This window comes from Labrus bergylta, chromosome 21 (assembly GCF_963930695.1).
Source record: "Labrus bergylta chromosome 21, fLabBer1.1, whole genome shotgun sequence".
Taxonomy (NCBI): domain Eukaryota; kingdom Metazoa; phylum Chordata; class Actinopteri; order Labriformes; family Labridae; genus Labrus; species Labrus bergylta.
In genome coordinates, this window is record NC_089215.1 from 17,950,070 (window position 1) to 17,968,742 (window position 18,673).

The 18,673-nt window shown below is 41.4% G+C and overlaps 1 protein-coding gene across 1 annotated transcript in view; it reads right to left on the reverse strand.

Annotated features, from left to right (window-relative positions):
* Window positions 1-755: 755 nt before the first annotated feature.
* LOC109996949 (caveolae-associated protein 1) overlaps window positions 756-18,673 on the reverse strand; it is a 28,776-nt gene continuing 10,858 nt past the window's right edge. The window contains exon 2 of the mRNA XM_020651292.3: window positions 756-4,998. Within this exon, the coding sequence (XP_020506948.2) occupies window positions 4,129-4,998 (870 nt within the window). The 3' untranslated portion in view covers window positions 756-4,128. The remainder of the gene's footprint in view (window positions 4,999-18,673) is intronic.

The following is an 18,673-nucleotide window of genomic DNA, read 5'->3' on the forward strand; positions in this document are numbered from 1 at the left end:
AAAAAAAGAAAACTTCAACTCCAACTTTATTGTCCCCTTGGCGAAATTTGTTTTGAAGCCAGGTGAATTAAAAAGTATTTTACATCGCATAAATAGATAAAATAAGATCGATATAAATTAGAATTAAATGGTTTTCAAAAAACAAAACAAGAAACTCAATGACAATGAATCAAAGTATTTTTTGGAGCAAATTGACTTGTGGGGAGGCTGTAGCTCAGTCTGTAAGGTTGGAACCGGAGGGTCACCGGTTCAAGTCCTGGTGCAAACCAGGTCTTGAAATTGGTCTGGTAGCTGGAGAGGTGCCAGTTAATTTCCTGAGCACTGCCTAGCGCTTACTGAGGGCAGCTCCTTCACGCTGACATCTTTCCATGAATGCATGTCCATGGGATTTATTTGTGCATGTGTAGATTTCAGCCTGCGTGAACCTCTCAATACCAGAGTGTAAAATAGAATTTCCCCACATAGAAAGTATATCTTCCTCTTTTTTCTTTTGCTCTTTTTTCCTCTGCCTCATTACAGCAACATTTTAAAGCCAAATAGCAACAGCATGCATGTAGATCAATGTAACATGAGCTGTAAATTTAATCTGAGCAATAGGCAGACTTTTTTGGCAAATTAAATATATATTGAAAAAAAAAATTAAACAAAAAGCCCCACTGAATTTGGCATTAAACATATATAATGTTGTGTAATCAACAGGGGTCCTTGTGTCCCTTTTTTATGTTTCAGGATCAAATAAATAAAAAGACAGAAACTGTGAACCAAATAGCTTTTATTAATTAAATCATTAGTGGTTAAGCAATGAAACATTAAACAGGAAACAAAACCAAAGCAAGGAAACATTGAAGTGTGAACTACATTTTGTGCTTCGCTGTTTGGGGGCCTCAGCACGGCTGCATGTTGTTGCTGCTCTGACAGACATAGCTCCTCCTCTCTGAATGGCTGAGCATTAAACCACGATAAGAAAGTTATTTTCTTAAACGTGCCAAAAAAAAACCCTGCAATATTTCATCACTGTAAGTGTGTCGATATCACATACTGCGCATAAAATCTGTGCACACATCAAAATAATTGGGCCCGAGAAGCTGTTTCTAAAAGAAGAAGAGGTGCAGGCAGCAGAAGGCGAGAGGCTCTCATTGTAAATAAATCATAATGCATGATGATCTGCACAGGCAGTGATTCACATTATATACATAACAAAAGAACAAATAAAACTGTGATGTCTTTGAGATAGGAACTAAACTTTGTAAGATACTGTGGCAATGTCGTGGTCTTTGGTAACGGTCAATTTTATTTTTTTTCCACCCAAATGTTTTTCTTTCTCTTTAATTGACTGCTGATCTATGCAGGTGAAACTCCCCATCAGCCACTTCAATGTCCCGCTACACTTACCAGAATGTGTTTGGATAGATGCATATGCAAATTGATCTCGAATGTGCTTTGAAAATGCAGTCAGAGCAGAACATTCAAGAATGTCAAACATTAGTTCCTGAATTAATTCTCGCAAGGCACTCATAATATACCACGAGGCGTGGCGGCTATATAAAACACATTTATACATCTTGTTACGCACTAAAAAAAAATGTGACATCAATGTGGACATCTTCTAATATAAAGATCAATTGAAAGAGAGCAGTTAAGAGATCAGGTGAAATGCACCTCTAATCTGCAGCAGAGATCATTAGAGTGAGATGACTGGACACTAGAGGGCAGCGTCACACCGCAGCAATAACATACACACTTTTTGGGAAACTTTGTTCTTGCACATGGACTGGACCAGAGAGTACACAGTGTTGATAGGAAGATTAAGGTTTGTAATACATGCTGAAAGAATTGGTCCTTAAATCTGTTTATAAATGAAAAACATCTTTAAATAGCACATAAAACATTTAAAGGAGATCATAGTGTGAAAACGAGCAGTGAGTGAAATGTAATGGACCTATGAATGAGCTGTCTCGGCTCTGTGTTTTGCAGACCTTCATCTTCATTGGTTCTGGTTAGTCTTTGGTGGAAACCGGCGGTAAAATGTAACAAAAGCATGAAACAAAGAGAGCGGAAAGGACGACTGTGAGGCTACGTTCTGTCACAGGAAAAGGAGATGACATCGGCCTTGTGTAAATGGTGATCACATAAAAAAATCAGACAAAAAAAACATTAAACTGTGAGCTCCAAAACTAGAAGTTACAACCGAATCGATGTGCTTCTAATGATGTGTCAAGGCAGAGTAAGATAACACTTGTTTAAACAGCTGAGCAATGAATGCATGGAGAGGAAATGGTTCATGTGTGTGTGTGAAATGTAAAAAATATTAAAATACAAGGAATTTCTGAAAGAAGCGTGAACATGTAACAAATCATTTTCAACAAATGCAATGATCAGAATGATGATGATGCGTGTCCATATTCTCATGCCACTATTTACGAGTGGTTAGCACTTTGAAAAAATGAACGCTGACAAGTTACATTTTCTTACAAGGGTATTGGTGGTCACCTCTTCATAAGGGTTATCAGCCCTGTCATTAGCCCCCCCTCCCTCCCCAAAGTAGTCCCACCCACAAAAAAGTTGTTCTCTGATTCCTCATCCCATATTCTTCGTCCTCTTTCAGTTTTCATGAACATCTTTTTCATCCAATCACAAAAGGACTCTAATCAGCCCCTTGAAGTGCTTTCACAAATACCAGAAGAATTTTATTCAGCCTTTCGGAAAAAAAATAAAATAGCCCAACCTTAAGATGCTAAGTGATAACCTTTTTATTCATCTTAAATCTCTTTGTATTTTTGGCCATCGCTCCTTTAAAAAATAAACAACACTGTGTTGACCAAGGTAACTTGCTGAGATCTGAGAATGCAAATGTTCGGAGTCAGCTGCTGACTCCTGCTCTCTTTGCAACGTGCACAGTTCATCTAATCTTAATATTGCAATTTTGAGTGCAGCATTAGAAGCTGTTAAAGAAACAATGGCACATTATTGACTTAAAAAAAATATTGATATGTCAAATGTGTTAGGAAACAGATGTCTGTTAGGGTATCGAAACCTAAGGTGTCTTAGCATGCATTAGGAGTCTTGTATTTGTCCGTAACAGGAACCTCCATTGTTGAGAAAGAAAGCCAATGAAGTGCAAAAACTGCAGTTCCTCGAGCGTCCACTTGAGCTGGCTGCAAAAGCAAACCAATCCCCATTATGTTTAAATATCCATTTGTACAGCAGAAATCAAAATGTTTATAGCCTGGTTTGAAGAACACGTTCAGTCACCCATTTCTTTATTGGGTGACATTTTTAATCTGCTTTATTATAGGGTAAAGAGTTGTGCAGAAATATTATTAATAAGGGGGTTATTTTGATTGAAAGGTGGCTGTAATGTGGCTGTAGGCAAGGAGGCTTTAAGCCAGTCTCAGCTTGACCTCTTTGTCTGTTTTTAGATGATCATAAATTGTTTTCATGAATTGGTCTTAAAGGGGTAGTTTGGTATTTTTTGAGCAGGCGGAGGAACAGTGTGGCAAAGTAATGTTAAAGTGAAGTGGCTTGCTGACGGAAAATTAAATCACCAGGAATTTTCTCAAGCTAGACCACATTTACCCCAACCTAGTTTTATAGCTTGTTTTTTCTTTAACATTAGCAAAATTATGCCGTGCAAACAGCCCCCGTCTTTAAAGCCATTTAGCCTAGCTTGTGTGCAGGCACTCCGGCCAGTCTCTCTTTAAAGGGGCTGCCACGCTGACCAGCAACTCCTGAGGCTGATATATTGACTATTGGCACGTACATCATCCAAAGTCACTTCAAAAATACAGAACTATCCCTTTAAAGCATGATCCAACATGAGGTCCTTTAATCGTGTAACATTCCTTAACAGCATATTTTAATTGGCACACATCTGTCCTGAAGCTTTCCTGACCAAAAGGGTTCTTTGGCACTTCCTTTGGCTAGTCTGGACGTGAGAATAACCTGTCGAATAAGGCAAGAGCCATGTTCTCAGATCTCAGCAAAAACGTAATTTCAAAACACAAGTCATCATTATTTAAAGGAATGGCGGCCAAAATCTGAAAGATCAAACGGTTCTTTTAAAAAGAACTTCAGGGTTGGTGCAAAGGATTATTTCAGGGATGTTGGCAAATCTCTTCTTCGTTACATCTAGTCGCTGTCTCTATCTCTGTCTTCATGCTCATGCAGGACTTCTTGGTCATCCTCTTCATCCTCCTCAGCCTCTTCCTCGTCCCCTCCTCCGTTCATCATCTCCATCTCCACCTCCTCTCCCGCCTCCTCGACCTCCTCATCCACCCCGCTGAAGTGCTCCTCTGGGCACACTTCCACCATCTCGGTGCCTTGTTGGACGACCTCAACCTCGCCTTCCCGGATTTTCTTGACGTGGAAGGTGAAGGGGGGCACCTTGTACACGGCCATCTCGGACCGGGCGTAAACCACATGGTCAGGCGTAAAGGCCTTCTTCACCTTGTCACGGGATGTCTGCATCTTCTGCTTGCGCTCTTGGTTGACGCTGATGCGGTTTCCGAGCTTGCCCATCTTCTTCTCGATGTTGTGACGAGTCTTCTCCAGGTTCTGCTTGGTCTTCTGCCTGGTCTTCTCTATATTCTCCTTGGTTTTCTGCCTGGTCTTCTCCAGATTATCTTTTGTCTTCTGCTTCGTCTGCTCCAGGTTGTCCTTGGCTTTTTGTTTGGTCTTCTCCAGGTTCTGTTTGGTCTTGGCTTTGGTCTTATCCATCTTCTCCTTTGAGAAAACCGTCTTCAGGGTCTGCACGCGCTGCAGGCTGCTGCGTTTGATGCGTTCGGCACGGGTCTCTAAAATGACCTCCTCGGCCACCTCTCCCTCCTCATCAGACGAGAGGTCTATGTGGGGTTTGTCTTCCTTTTCTCCTCCCTCCTCTGCCAGCTCCTCGTCAGCTTCCTTGAGCTCTAGCAGGCTGCCTCCCCTGCTCCCAGACACCGATTCAGAAACCTTCATTGATTTGGACACGTTGAGTTTGGAGGGAACCTTCACTTCATCCTGTAAAGAGAAGAACACAAAGACTGTCAGTGCAAGTTCATGTTAACCTGGCTGAAAATCAGGTTGGACAAATATTATAACTGTCCAATGAGACCAAGACCGATCTGTGCCCAATAGTTATGGTAAGAAGGCAGACTCAGAGCTCTGAACAAACACCTATCTGTGGGAGTGTCACCCACCTGGGGGAGGGGTTGCTGCCCTTTGTGATGTCACAAATTATTTTTTCCAAACGGCCTGTTTGAGCACACATTTTCTGAAAAATGGAGCAGGAAAAAAAAAGATGAATGGACTTTTCTCGTAACTGTTGGGTTTGTAGAGAGACTAGAGACGCATTATTAGTGTTAGAAAAACATGGTAAAGTGTATTATGTATAATATGTGGCCTTTAAAATAAAGGACATTTTCTCATTCTAAAACATCCAAATGTATGGAACATTTTGACAACCTTACTTTTGAAAAGTCTCCTAATACTGTAAGTGAAGACTTTGAAATGTTTGGATTAAATTTGAAAGTGTAGCGTTTACTGTTGAATATGTTTAATATTTACGATTTCACCACAGAAAAATCTGGCGAGATAATCTAAAAAAATCTGGACTTTTCTGAAGATTGTGAAAAATGGGACGATCAAGCCAATTATCTTGCAGTGTGTGTGAGTTTGTACATTTGACTTGTGTACACAAGACATAGCTCAATACAACTGGTTCATTTGTTTTGATGAAGTGTAAGCAAAGTGATGCGAGTAGCTCTGTAACATAGGCAGAGTGTTGACAGGGTTAGAATAAGGGATTGGTTACTTGATGGTTTAAAGTTGGCACCAGATGGATATTTGGGATAGTATGATTGGCAGAAGAATGGAATGCCGACTATTATGAAATGCACGTGCGTCTATTTGTACAATTTTCCTTCCTCATCCAGTCTGCACAGGCACACACAGGCAAAACAAGGTGATGAACATGACTCGCCAGGCATTAGAGGCCAGCCTAAACAGATATGTGTGCTGATTACTTTTGGCAGAGAAGAGACTAAGAGTAATCTGTAACAAGACTCCAGGTGTAACTCATGTATGTCATACCAAAGACAGAGAAATGACAGAGAGAAAATATGTGCAGAGGAATGGAAAACGTGGACATGGAAAAAGACGGGGAGGGGCTTTGATAGAGCTCTGAGCAAAGTGCTGAAGAGTTACACAGTGCAGCCACATTCTGAGAGAGAAACTGTGCATATCATTCTCCTCAAAACACACACACACACACACACACAGGTGAGGAGAGAGCTTAAAGGTGTTCCAATCAGGATCAGGGTGAGTCAAAGTTACGGGATTTTATTGTGTTTTTCCCTGCGAGTTTACACACGCTCTGATTCTGAACAATGAATCAGCTTCATGCAGAGACAGCAGGAGAGACATGACACGACTGTGAGACCCTGATCTACTTCAGTTCTCTTGTAGTAATAGATAAAAAAACAACGTGTATGTTTACCTTCGCCTGCACTACAGGTGCGTACACCTGGACAAACAAAGTCAAAGTCACTGTTAAAGTCACATAAATACCAAGTGATGCTCAAAAAAGGCCATGAGGAAAGTTCAAAGGCATGAGCTGAGTGAAGCACACCAAGTAGGAGGTCTAGTCCAAGCCCTGACTTTGTCTTTAAAGTCCTAATCAAGACATCATGAGCAATGACCCTATTGGTAGCACAACCCTCAGTATTGGTGCTTTCGCACATGCACAAAACTTCAGAAAAGTTTTCAGGAGTAAAAACAGCTTCAGTTCCATTTTACTGCACAATAATTAACTGCAGTTTTTCAATGGGGTGAACCATTTACAATTCTAACCACCCCTCAGGGAAAATTAGCCTCACTAGATGCAAGGATCTAAGAATAGCCATTTTATCATTCTCATAGTTATGAGCTTTGAAGCCTCCAGGGCCCACAGGTTTGGATTTGGGTGTTTACTTTTCTTACATAATTGTTCAGCTCAGCACAGTTTCACACCTTCAGTACAGAACACCATCCACAGAGCGGACTCGCCCCTGATCCCGGCCCACCCTGTCACAACATTCCTGCACAGCAACACCGAAAGCTTCTTCTCCTACGATTTGTCAGCCCTCATATCAACCTTTTCACTCATCGTTTCCAACTTGTATATCCTGATGAGGGAGCCTTTTCTTTTCCTTTTCCCTCATGTGCCCCCTTCACCTCTGTAATGCAATGCTCCGGCTTGCTAATGATGGGATGGAAGAAAGGGGGAGGGGGGGGGGGGGTTTCTTCCTCTTTCCATCACGGCAAATCCTTGTCCAATCGGGCTCCCCAGTGTCTGCACGAGGGCCAAAAACTTGTTGTACGTATTGTCTTTTCCTCTCCCTCTACACAGCTTTTATGTTTCATGGTCAAAACAGGAACACAGCCGAGCCAGAACAAAGGGGCAAAGGGGAGGGGGGAGGGGGGTAAAGCGTGGAAATGGGAGACGTTTTTTTTTCCTCCACTGTTGTCTGAATCGAGTAACAACACAAGTGGAATGATGCTTCAGAGTCTTGGAAAAACCATCTGCTCAGCAGGAAGATGATAGCATCAAAGTGTTGGAAGGTGGAGGTATGAGCGTGGAGGGGCGGTAGAGGGGTTGGGGGGGTGGGGTCTCCTTTCTATTGTGTTCTGCAGCAGTGTGATGGAGGTTTTATGACGGTATTGTACTGCAGTATCTTGGGTAAACTTGACCTTGGATGAAGGATTTGGGCTTTCCTGAACAGCTGTATGGACAAGGCGGGGCTGCTGGAAAATACCTGCACAGCTCAAATGTATTACATCTTGTTTCGATCTCAAGGACAATGCAGTGGGTGTTGAAAATCGCTTAAGCACTGTGTGGTCCAAGTTTGATACGGACAAAGTGTTTGTCACAGGAGTCCTTGTTAACGACTTGAACGTTTGCACGCTTTTTCTTACAGGATATATCATTTCTTTCGAGGGACAGAGGAGTGTCCTGCTTATTTTTGAAAGCTATAGTTGTCATTTAGTTTGAATCATAACGGTAATTTTTTTTCTTCAGGTGACAAGAATGACTTACATGTAAGAGGAATGCTTCAAGACCGTCAGAGGGGCTGAGGGTGAGGGGTGGGGGTAGCTTGGATCTGTCCAAAATCAATTGAAGTCCAACACCATACCTCTAAAACTCAAATATACACTGGGAAGAACCTGGGAAATAAAAATAACCTTCAAGCGGTCCAGGTTCAAATCCGACCTGTGGCTCCTTTCCTGCAATTCATTCCCCACTCTCTCTCTCACCCATTTCTGACTCTATCCACCGTCCTATCTCTCAAATAAAAGCCCAAAAAGCCTCAAAATAAATCTTTAAATAAATAAAAAAGAACACAGGGCAAATTCTTCACGTTACTTGTGGAAATGTTTTGTTAACCCAGTCAAAAAAAGTTCCCGTTTTAAATGATTTAAATAGTTTATTGCAGTAGCAGAACACTGTTTGTGCTTGGCATCTAGGCTCCGACCTCATCACTCCCAAGATTTATTTAAAAATGCAGAAATTATTGGAGTGATGAGATAATATCTTAAACCGCCTGAGTCGGAGCACACAGGTTGATGCTGGTGAGGTGCCGGTGGGGTTGGAAGTAAGAGCGCAGTACATGTGCAAGACAGAGCAGCGGGAAGAGGCTGGAAATATTGCAGTTTGAAAAAAAAAGACCTCCCATTTGAGATGACATGTTTGTCAGGTAGTTGTGGACAACGATGCACGTCTGTGTCAAGTCAGTGCAGCTCGAGTTATGGTGCCTGAACTAGTTCGCAAGCATCGCTCCATTGGTGCAAATTTCAAAACACATTGTCGTTGATCAAATTTCCAAAACAAACAACTTGCCATATTTCCAAATTGAACAGAAGGTGATCCATCTTGGTCTTACATTGGAATGAGATGTTTCTAAGATAGGCAAGTTAGAAAGATGGACACATTGGAAACCAGAACATAAAACATATCAAATTAAACGGGAGGCAGGACAAGGCGCTAAGAGGACGGTGCAGCAACAGCGTTCAGTGCTAGAATGATGATATTTTTATCAGTGATATGTGTAATTGCTTGTTTTCACCGTATCATTTAACAAGAGGTAAAGAACACTGAGATTTTTAGAATGCTTTTGTAACTTGTAACTTTAATAATGACGTCTGTCTAGACTGCTCACTTATCTCTGCAGAGCCCGGACAAACAGCTAACTGTGAATGCCTGGGAAACCCTCACCCGTCACAAGCTAATGTGTTTGCGTTGGAAATATTCAGCTGATGTCGGTGTGCTGGAGGGAATTCTGTGCTGCGTGCATGTTTGTGTGTGTCCGCAGTACATGGAAAGAGTTTAGAGGGAAGTTCAGGCATTCACCTTAGTGTGTTGACTTCCTGACCCTCCTAATTTAATGGGACATTGTTCTTCCCTGAGGCTGCTGCGCCTTCGACAGGAAGGTACACTCAGAGCCATGGAAAATAGATGAATGAGGTATGTAATGGTTCTGTGAGTAAGTGTGTCTGTGTGTTTGTGTGTGTGTGTGTGTGTGTGTGTGTGTGTGTGTGTGTGTGTGTGTGTGGGACTGAGACTCTATGTTGCCTTTAGCTCTTGAAAAACATACACAAGGATGTACGTAGTTTTCGTATCTGGTTAGCTCTTAAATTACAAAGTAATTGTTGAGAGGAAAGTTGGTTTGAAAACACACTGAACTATAATGTGTATTTGTGTGTGTGTGTGTGTGCGTGTGTGTGTTTGAGTGTGTGTCTGAGTGAGAGCGAGAGAGAGAGAGAGAGAGAGAGAGAGAGAGAGATGGTTAAAGCGATAATGCGTCAGGGAAATATTTGTCTTGTGATTTGTTTCATCACAATGTTGATCTACTCTTTTTTCTCTTTTTCTTTTGTTGTGTATATGCGTGTGCATGTGATTGTGCGCGCGCGTGTGTGTGTGTGTGTGTGTGTGTGTGTGTGTGTGTGTGTGTGCGCGTGTGTGTGTGTCTCAAGTGCACACAGAGGGATAAAAGCTCATCTTTTCCCTCTTACAGTATAACACACCTCACAGGTTCCCTCTAATGATCCTGGTAACAGATAGAGGACTTTATCTTCTGGGGCGTGTAATAACTGGTGCATGTTTGGAGCAAACTGGAACATAACTTGTGTAATATTTCTGTAATTAGTAACCCAGGAGGAGCAAAACATTTTGAGTTGTCCTGAAGATTTCATCACAATTATTCAACTGAATACCTTTATCGAAACTCACTCAACAGTTGAGTTATATACAAGCTCCTCTAGTTTGAATTTATTTCAGTTGCTATGGGGCTATACTGTAGATTTTTCCTGAATAGGTACACATCCAAGTATTTTTGGCATATTGTGGATCTCGCATTTGTTTGTATACTGCAAATTGCATACTGCATTTTGGCCCAGTCAGTACATACTACCTGCAGCAGCTGGTTTCAAAAACAGCCTCTGTCTGGCTTGAGTAGAGTCATAGACATACCTGGACACTCGTCTCTTAACAGGCATCAAGTAGCTTAAATGTTCAATCATAACCAGTAGCGCTGCCCGTTGAGTAGTCATGAAGACCATGAGGGGACTTGGTGTTTTTTCTTTTGTCCGTTCAATTTCTGCTCTTCACGGAAAATGACACAAAGAAAACTTGCAGAAGAATTATAGAAATGAAGGATAATGGGATGACAGGCCGTTTGAAGACAGTCTTTTAACTCTATCATGACTGTCGGTGAAAAAAAGTCAGTTGTAATTCGACTCTTTGGCCTAAAGCACTGTGCAGTTAGGAGTGGCACTTTTTCAGAAATGAGCAGGATGTACCATTTTATATTTTATACCACATGATGAACAAAGACACAAGAACATGAGCCTGATTCAGACTGATACAGAAGTTTGATGTTTTTTTTATGTCTTAAGCAGCCAATTCCACTTCATCTGACAGACATCTGTGCTGGGTACAGATATATAATATAATATCATATAATATGTATATGTATATAAAAGCTCAGACAGAAGCCCCTCACTGTGTATGCATGTGTGTGTTTTTGTTTGTGCGTCTGCGTCAGTTGCTGAGATCAGCTCGCTGCTGCTCTGTGTTGTCAGCACAACTCAATGTCTGTCTTTCATGATGATTGTGCACGCATGGTGACTTCTGACTCTGCTGCAGCTCAGCAGGAACATGAAGCCTGAACACGGACAATGTTTTCAAGAGTAACTAAACCCCCAAATCCCTTTTTTTTCCAGCTGAAATTGTATGTATGTATATAGCTATTAAGCAGTGCTGTTGAACAATCCGGGTCCAAATCTCAACATCTAAGCACAAAGTATTTAATAATGCATAATTAAGTGAAAAGGTCTACTGCAATATAACTTTTCTATTGGCTGATCTGGAGGAATGTGATGTATGTGATATTTCTTGTGAAATATTTTTGAAAGTGTTTGAAGCTCTTCCTTCTCCTGGATGAAACATTATTAATACATTTTTTTCAGATTTATTCTTCTTCTTCTTATTATTATTATTCTTATATATATCAGTTGTGTCAGGAGAAGATTGAACTCCTGCAGCTTTCAACCAGCGGCGTTACCATGGCAGCAACAACAATGCCTGAATGGTTACCTCACCCATGTGTGTGTGTGCCAACACTTCCTGTATCCCCGACTGAAAACTCTTCATTATGTTTTTTTTATTTTTATAATCAAAATCTCCATTGAAGTACATCCTGTCATTGGTATGATAAGGGTTTTTTTTCCTTCTGTGAGTGTTTTGAATAAAGTGTACTCGTAAAAATCCTGCCAGAATGAACCAATTTAACTGCCTCCACTGGCAGTCAACAACATTTAGTTGTACTTGTGTCTCCATGGTAACAGTGGTGAGCCTAATGGGAACTATAATGTTGTTCAGATGAAAGGAAAAAAACACAGACGAGTCACAGAGAAGCCCTACTGTGACGCCAGAGTGTGTGTGTGTGTGTGTGTGTGTGTGTGTGTGTGTGTGTGTGTGTGTGTGTGTGTGTGTGTGTGTGTGTGTGTGCGTGTCTTTGTGTGTGAGAGACAGAGAGAAAGAGTAATGAATGTATAAGTATGTACAAAAGTGCAATTCTTTGACTGTGTCTTTCTGGGAGTCTGTATGTGTGTGTTTATGCGGGTTTGTGGACACCGTGGAAGCTTTCCACTCGGAGCCCACACTGTAACCACTCATGTGGAGGAGGAGAGAGAGAGTAATCCCGTCGTAACACACCCCTCTCTGTTTCTCTTTTCCTGCCTAAACTCAAACTCCAGAGAACTCCCCTACTGCTGTGGAAAAGCCAGATGCATACACACATATACACACACAACCACACACTGAGGGGATTTTCCAGTAAATCCAGGAAAACAGGGAATCCTCACGCTACGGCCGCTGATATAAAGAGGAACTGAGACGCTCTGAGAGGCAAATGAGGACACTGAGGCTTCTTTTTTCTGGAGCTCGTGAATGACACAAACCAGCTCACTTAAGAGGGGAAAATAAGCTCACCACAAGGTCCGTTAAGTAGCAGCTCTCGAGCGTTTTATCAAATCAAACGAGCTTCATTAGCCCATGCAGTTTGGCATGTTGACCTGAAAATGTGTTAGCATTAGACCATCAGCCAACGTGTGAATTTCACCTCTAAGGATTCTGTGCCTTTCAGAAGGAACTTGAACTGGACTTTTCCATATAAAAAAATCTGCTAAAGTTGGTGTATGTTGACTCAGTTAAGTGTGATTCATCACTCTGTGATACATAAATGAAGTGATGGGACATTATTGCACCACATTTTCCACTCAGGAAATGAATGTTTAGGATATATCATATGACTTTCTTTTTTTCATTTTCACAGATTCCAAGAAGAGTATTCCTCCGTTCAAACATTCAAACAGCTTTACTGATGGACAGACTATAATAACAAAAAAATCATTCTGAAAGATGTTAACTCCATTTTTCAGTTATTCAGGCAAAAGCGAGTACTATTAAACGTAATTCTCTATTGAGCAACATCAGTCCGTCTTTCAGCCCAAAAGAACCTTTTGTTGTAATGTTGATTTTTTTCCGGCTAATTAAAGTTGATTGTCTAAAACATATGCTGTATATAAAGATGGATGACACAACAGATCCCCTAAAGTGAAGCCAAAATGTTTAGCCCTCCCCCTACTGACTGGCTGCAGTATAGGTCATAAGCTCCGCCTCCTCCATGTTAACAGATGAGACATTGGTCAAACTATTATATTAAAAGTATAAAAGTAAAGCACACCAAAATCTTAGATAAAAACTTTTTTATATTACCCAAACGTTTCAAGCAAAGTCCTTCGTCAGTGGCTTCACTGTGGTGTGCTTTCCTGAAATACTTTCGATATTCTTTGGTTGAGGATTCAGCACCCACATACGTTTCTGAGGGTGAGCATGTTTGTTTAGTTTGCTTTCAAACTATTAAATCAAAATACACAACAAATACCTTTTTTTCAAACATGGATTCTGTCATTATTTAACCAATGGGGAAGTCAAGCTAATACAGCAAGGTTATAAATACAAGGCTGTGACAAAGCTTTGTAAAGATGGAGGTTGCCTGTGTTGCATTTAGGATTTTTTCCCCCCCGCATTAAGCTCTGCCTCCCGTGCTGTGATTGGCTAGTGCCTCAGAGCTCTGACAAAATAGGAAAGAAAATTAATGAAACCAAGATGTGTTACCTCGGAAGTCACTGTCTGTGTTTTGTGTTAAAACAGAGAAGAAACCTTTGGTGTTTAAAAATGAAGCCAAAGTGGAAGTGCAAAAAAACTGCAGTTCATTGAGTGTCCACTTAAGGCTGGCTGCAAAAGCAAAGTCTCATGTTAAATTACCCATTGTTACAGCAGATTTTAACATGTTTTCAGCCGGGTTCAAAAACTGTCTGCCAGTAGGTTAAAGCCTACTTTACTCTAATGCTTTGCCTGGTAGATCGAAAGTAAGGTTAAGATAGCTTATTCAATATGCCAACCGTCATATTTTGGCTTCATAATGCCACTTCAGAAACGTATGGATTTACGTTCCTGAGATTACATACAGGTTTTGTCTACACCAAATGTTAACTCATCCTAATTCACATGCTTGCTTACAACGCTGTTTTTTTTTTATTAAGAAACTTGACGACACTATCAAGAAACACACAGCTCCAGCCATGGCGTCTTCTATCTTATTATTGTTGTCGATGTATGCACGGTTGCTATACCAACCGACGGCCTGCTGTCGTCTCTCAGGGTTCATATTGATGTGGAAGGTATGTATCCTCAGGAAAGTTCCCAGAGGGCCGTTCTTCTCAGAGACTCCACAAGACTGATTGGTCCAAAAACGGCTAGACTGCTCAATACTGCATTCTTATTAAAACTAAATCTGCCTGCTGATTTATCATTCTCCAAACGCCCACTCTGTCCTAGACTGTCTGCTTGGTGTGATTGATGTGTAGGCATGCTTTGGTCTGACCAGCCTTAGGACTGTGCATGTGTGTGTGTTTTATTCTGATGTGAGAGCCATGGGAAAGAGTGTCACGGTCACACACAGCATAAAACTCTGGGGAGAGAACTCCCTGCTCTCCTCTATTTTTCCACTCGTCCCCTTTAATCATAGAGAGGGAGAGATTTCTATATAAAGTGATGGCATGCTGCACGTCCCTGAGGGGGGAGAGAGAGGGATGAGTCACCCGGCCAGTTGTTAAACTGAGCTCAGAAACTTTTGTTTCTTCCTTTCATTCTCTTTTTTTCTTTTCTCTATTTCACCTCTTTCCATTCATTTTTAATTCTTTCCCCTTTCTCTCTCTCTCTCTCTCTCTCTCTACCTTCTGTGGTTTCCTTACAGTCATTTTTAGGAGTAAACTTAGATCCTCAGATCACTGAGGAATGAGACAGATCAGCGTCACAGCTCCATGGAAACCAAACAAATACTCCATGCCACTCGTGTGCCAAATCTCACTTGTTTCACTGAATTTTTGGAGTCCTTGACCCATGGCATGAAAAAACAGGATGGACAGTTTACTCAAAGGGCACTGACTGAAAACAAAATCCTGAAGGTAGATTAGTTGTATTGAAGTAAGATGAAGATATAGACTTTTTATGATGTATCCATAACAAAGAAGAAACAGAACTTCATTTGTGCAAAAAAACGACACAAAGCCTTGTGTCCACTGGTGTATATACTGTAAAGGTGTTGTTCACACTCTCTACCTTGTTAACACAAAACAGTTTAAACACCTTTTTATTTGCATTGAGTGGCTTAAGGCTATACAGCGTTCCAGGCTAATAAAGCACAAATGATTCATTTTACACTCAGTGTGTCCCCAGATCAACTGTCTGTGTCTGCAAATCATAAATACAGGAAACTGATAAAAAGGGTTGTGATTCTTTTCTTAATGTTTCAAACAGCTTGCTATGAGGTACTCCAGTCACTTGTTGCATACATTTAAACTTAATAAAGTGATCAAAAAAGCTACTTTGCGTTCAGAAAACACATTTTAAGCTCAAACTGAAAAAGTGTTCAGTGTTAAAAATTGAAGCCAGTTCCTTGAGTCTCTCATTAACACCATATGGCTATTTATATAGCAGGATTAAACACGTTTACATGAATGATTATGAAGACATACTTTGTTAATCCCAAGGGGGAACAGCCACTTGGGGCAGGTGTGGCTCAGTCGGTCGTCTCTCAACCGGAGGATCAGGGGTTCGATCCCCAGTGATCCGCAGCCACATACTGATTGGTCCTGCCGCTCGGCCAGCAGTGCATAAATGTATTTGTTATACTGATGACATATTACATAGCAGCCTCTGCCATTGCTTTATTAGTACACATTGTACGGGAGGGGAATATTTTTGTAACGCATCTCTTTTGATGTTATTAAGGAGTAGATGTATTCCTAAATTAGCATATTTTTGGGGGGCGTGGCTGAGTTGACTGACACGTCGTAGCTACTTACCAGGAAGCTAAAGGCCCGCATGAACTCCAACTCTTTGTCTGTTTCCAGATTGATTAAAAGTTAGGTTGAGAAAGTATTTCCTATGTGGCGACCGCCTTTGGTGGGCTTTCTATCACCTCTTCATAAAAAAAAAAAACGTCACTAAGACTACATCAATGTTTTATAGATTGGAAGCAGGGGGGAAACAGCTAGCTTGGCTCAGCTCCAATAAGAAAGTTGTTTGTTTGGCCTGTCCCCGTTTCATGCTGGAACTAGTGACTGATCCAGGTGCACTGACTGTGTGCAGCTTCCTGAAGACTTGTCATCACAGTGAGGTTGCCAGGTTTGCTTCCATTGTCTCTAAAAGATGGAAAAACTGATGTTCTGCCAGGAGTAAACCAAGGTGGCGAACAAGAGCTTAACAATGAACATCTTAATCTGCAATGTTTCTGGAATACAATGTTCTCAAGCCTTTATGCTAAGCTAACTACTTTCCTGAAATTCATCCATGAGATTCATTGAGGACTGTTCCTTTAAACGAGCTTCATCATGTCCATCATCTTCCCTCCTGGTAACGGCTCTCTATATTGTGTTGTTTTGTGGCCAACATGTGACAACAATATTTCCTACAGCGCTTAAAGGCAGCACAACATGTTTCTTTGTGTACTCAGGACGAGGAGCAATCAGGCCACGACAGTTTGCACAAACTGCTCCTCTGTTCAACATGGGAGCTTTGTGAGGACGGTTCATGAATCTAGCTCAGATGAGGATTTTCTTGAAGAGTTTCCAGGGCTGCAGACACATGTGTTTGAGGCAGCTCTGTGCGGCGCTCACTCTCACTCCTTTCCTGCTTTCACAACAAGACACAGCTTGCCATTGTTGACTATCACTGGAGTGTCTTTTTTACGACATACTTTGGTTTGTGGGTATTCTAATCAAGTACTTTCATGTAGGAGCGAACAGCAACGCACACACATACTATGTAAATGTGCTTCCATTGTCGTGAGTAAACAGTGAGCCCCGTCATTAATAATTCCTTCTGAGAATGATAACATCAAAATGGAAACTATGACCCATTCCAGAGCCATGACCAAATGCAAACTCCAAAAAAATAACGTACAAAACTGCATTTTACTCGCACACTAGCCGTGTCTCCTTCCTCTTCGGTGGGTCTGTGTACAGTTCCCCACGCTCCACTAACACAGACTTGCACAGCCAGGGATGACAGCGCTGGTTTCCATGGCCACTCTGTGTTACTCTTTCCAATAACAATGGAGGAGGTCGGTGTTTACGGAGAGATTTATGGAGCTGCAGGAGAAGTGGTGTATTCCTCTGCTGTTTGCTCCTGTCCAGTGCAGCGCAGCTTTAAGCTAACAGGAATGTAAAGGCCACTGATTGTCAAAGTGGTGTGAAAGGTGAGGCAGGGGTGCAACGATTTTGTATAGCACACAAAATGCAGGAGAGAAGGGTGAAAGTAAAGGGGTAATAATCAAACTGCAGAGGCTGTGATATCTGAAACTGTAAAGAATGAGACCAGCTTGTATTCGTATTGACACTGTTACTGAATCAAATTTAAGTCTCCAAAGCTGGAGGTTCTGATCTGGCTTGAACTCAGCAGCAGCCTGATAACAAAAGAAACTAAACACAGAATTGTGTGGCTCATTGAGGAAGAATGCAACACCTCCAGAAATTCAACAAATTGGGTGTTTTGGACTCTCCAATGGAACAAGTTAAAGACCTGAAAGAGCCGGTTACAGCAAGCAAGGCAGAAACACAGACGCTGAAAATGACTGTTTCCAATTTGAACACACTGAGGGATAAGAAGGGGAGAAACCAATACAATAATGGAAACCGCTGTGGTCCAAAAATGTACATTTTAAAAAACCAACACAGCCAAAAGAAATGTTGCCAAAACATTTTTCTCATTAAATTACAAACATGAAAAAATATGCGTCATTAAAATGCAAAGACAGCTATTTTGCAACACAGCCCAATTAATTGAAAAGTCCCTCCCCTGATAAGGCAAATAGCCAATCATAGTTTAGAATTTTGGGGTGGCACCTGGGTGGGGGGGGGGGGGGCAACCCATTTCAAAGAGGGGCCCATGTCATCCTGGGCCTGCCCCTCTGGACACAACATGATGAAGAAGAGAAGAGGTTACTCTCCAGTCCCCTAATGGCCCGTCGGCAGGACAACATGTCCCTACACTGAAAAATTAATTCAACAAAGAGGTAGAAAAAATGCAGTCCTTACATTGGCCACTTGAGGCTGTTTCCAAATACAATATTTCCCCATAAAGGTGATAATAGCCCAGCTTTACAGCAAAGAGAAACATAGATAAAATGTTATTCTTTGGCTACCTTCCCCCTCCATGAAAACTGTGAGTCTTTTATATTACTTGTCCATTTAAGTTTAAAGGCTTAAAGAATTGAACAATCAGGGTCATGACCAGTTTGAGTGACATGTGAATGATTCTAGAGGTCTACTCGTATCACCTCAGCTAATTAGGTCACTGAGCTTGACCCATTAAACATTAAAGTCTGATACTTCATAAGATGAAGGGGAATATTAGACTGACCGACGGACATTGCAAGCCTCTCAGAACAGGGATAGATAACAGGAAACAGCATGATGGAGAACTTCTGGAGCACGGTCAATTCAGCAATTTTAAATTGGTGCAAACAGATTTGTCAAATTGCTTGCACACTATTCTTCAATTTTCTTTAAATGGGTACTGCAGTCCAAATTA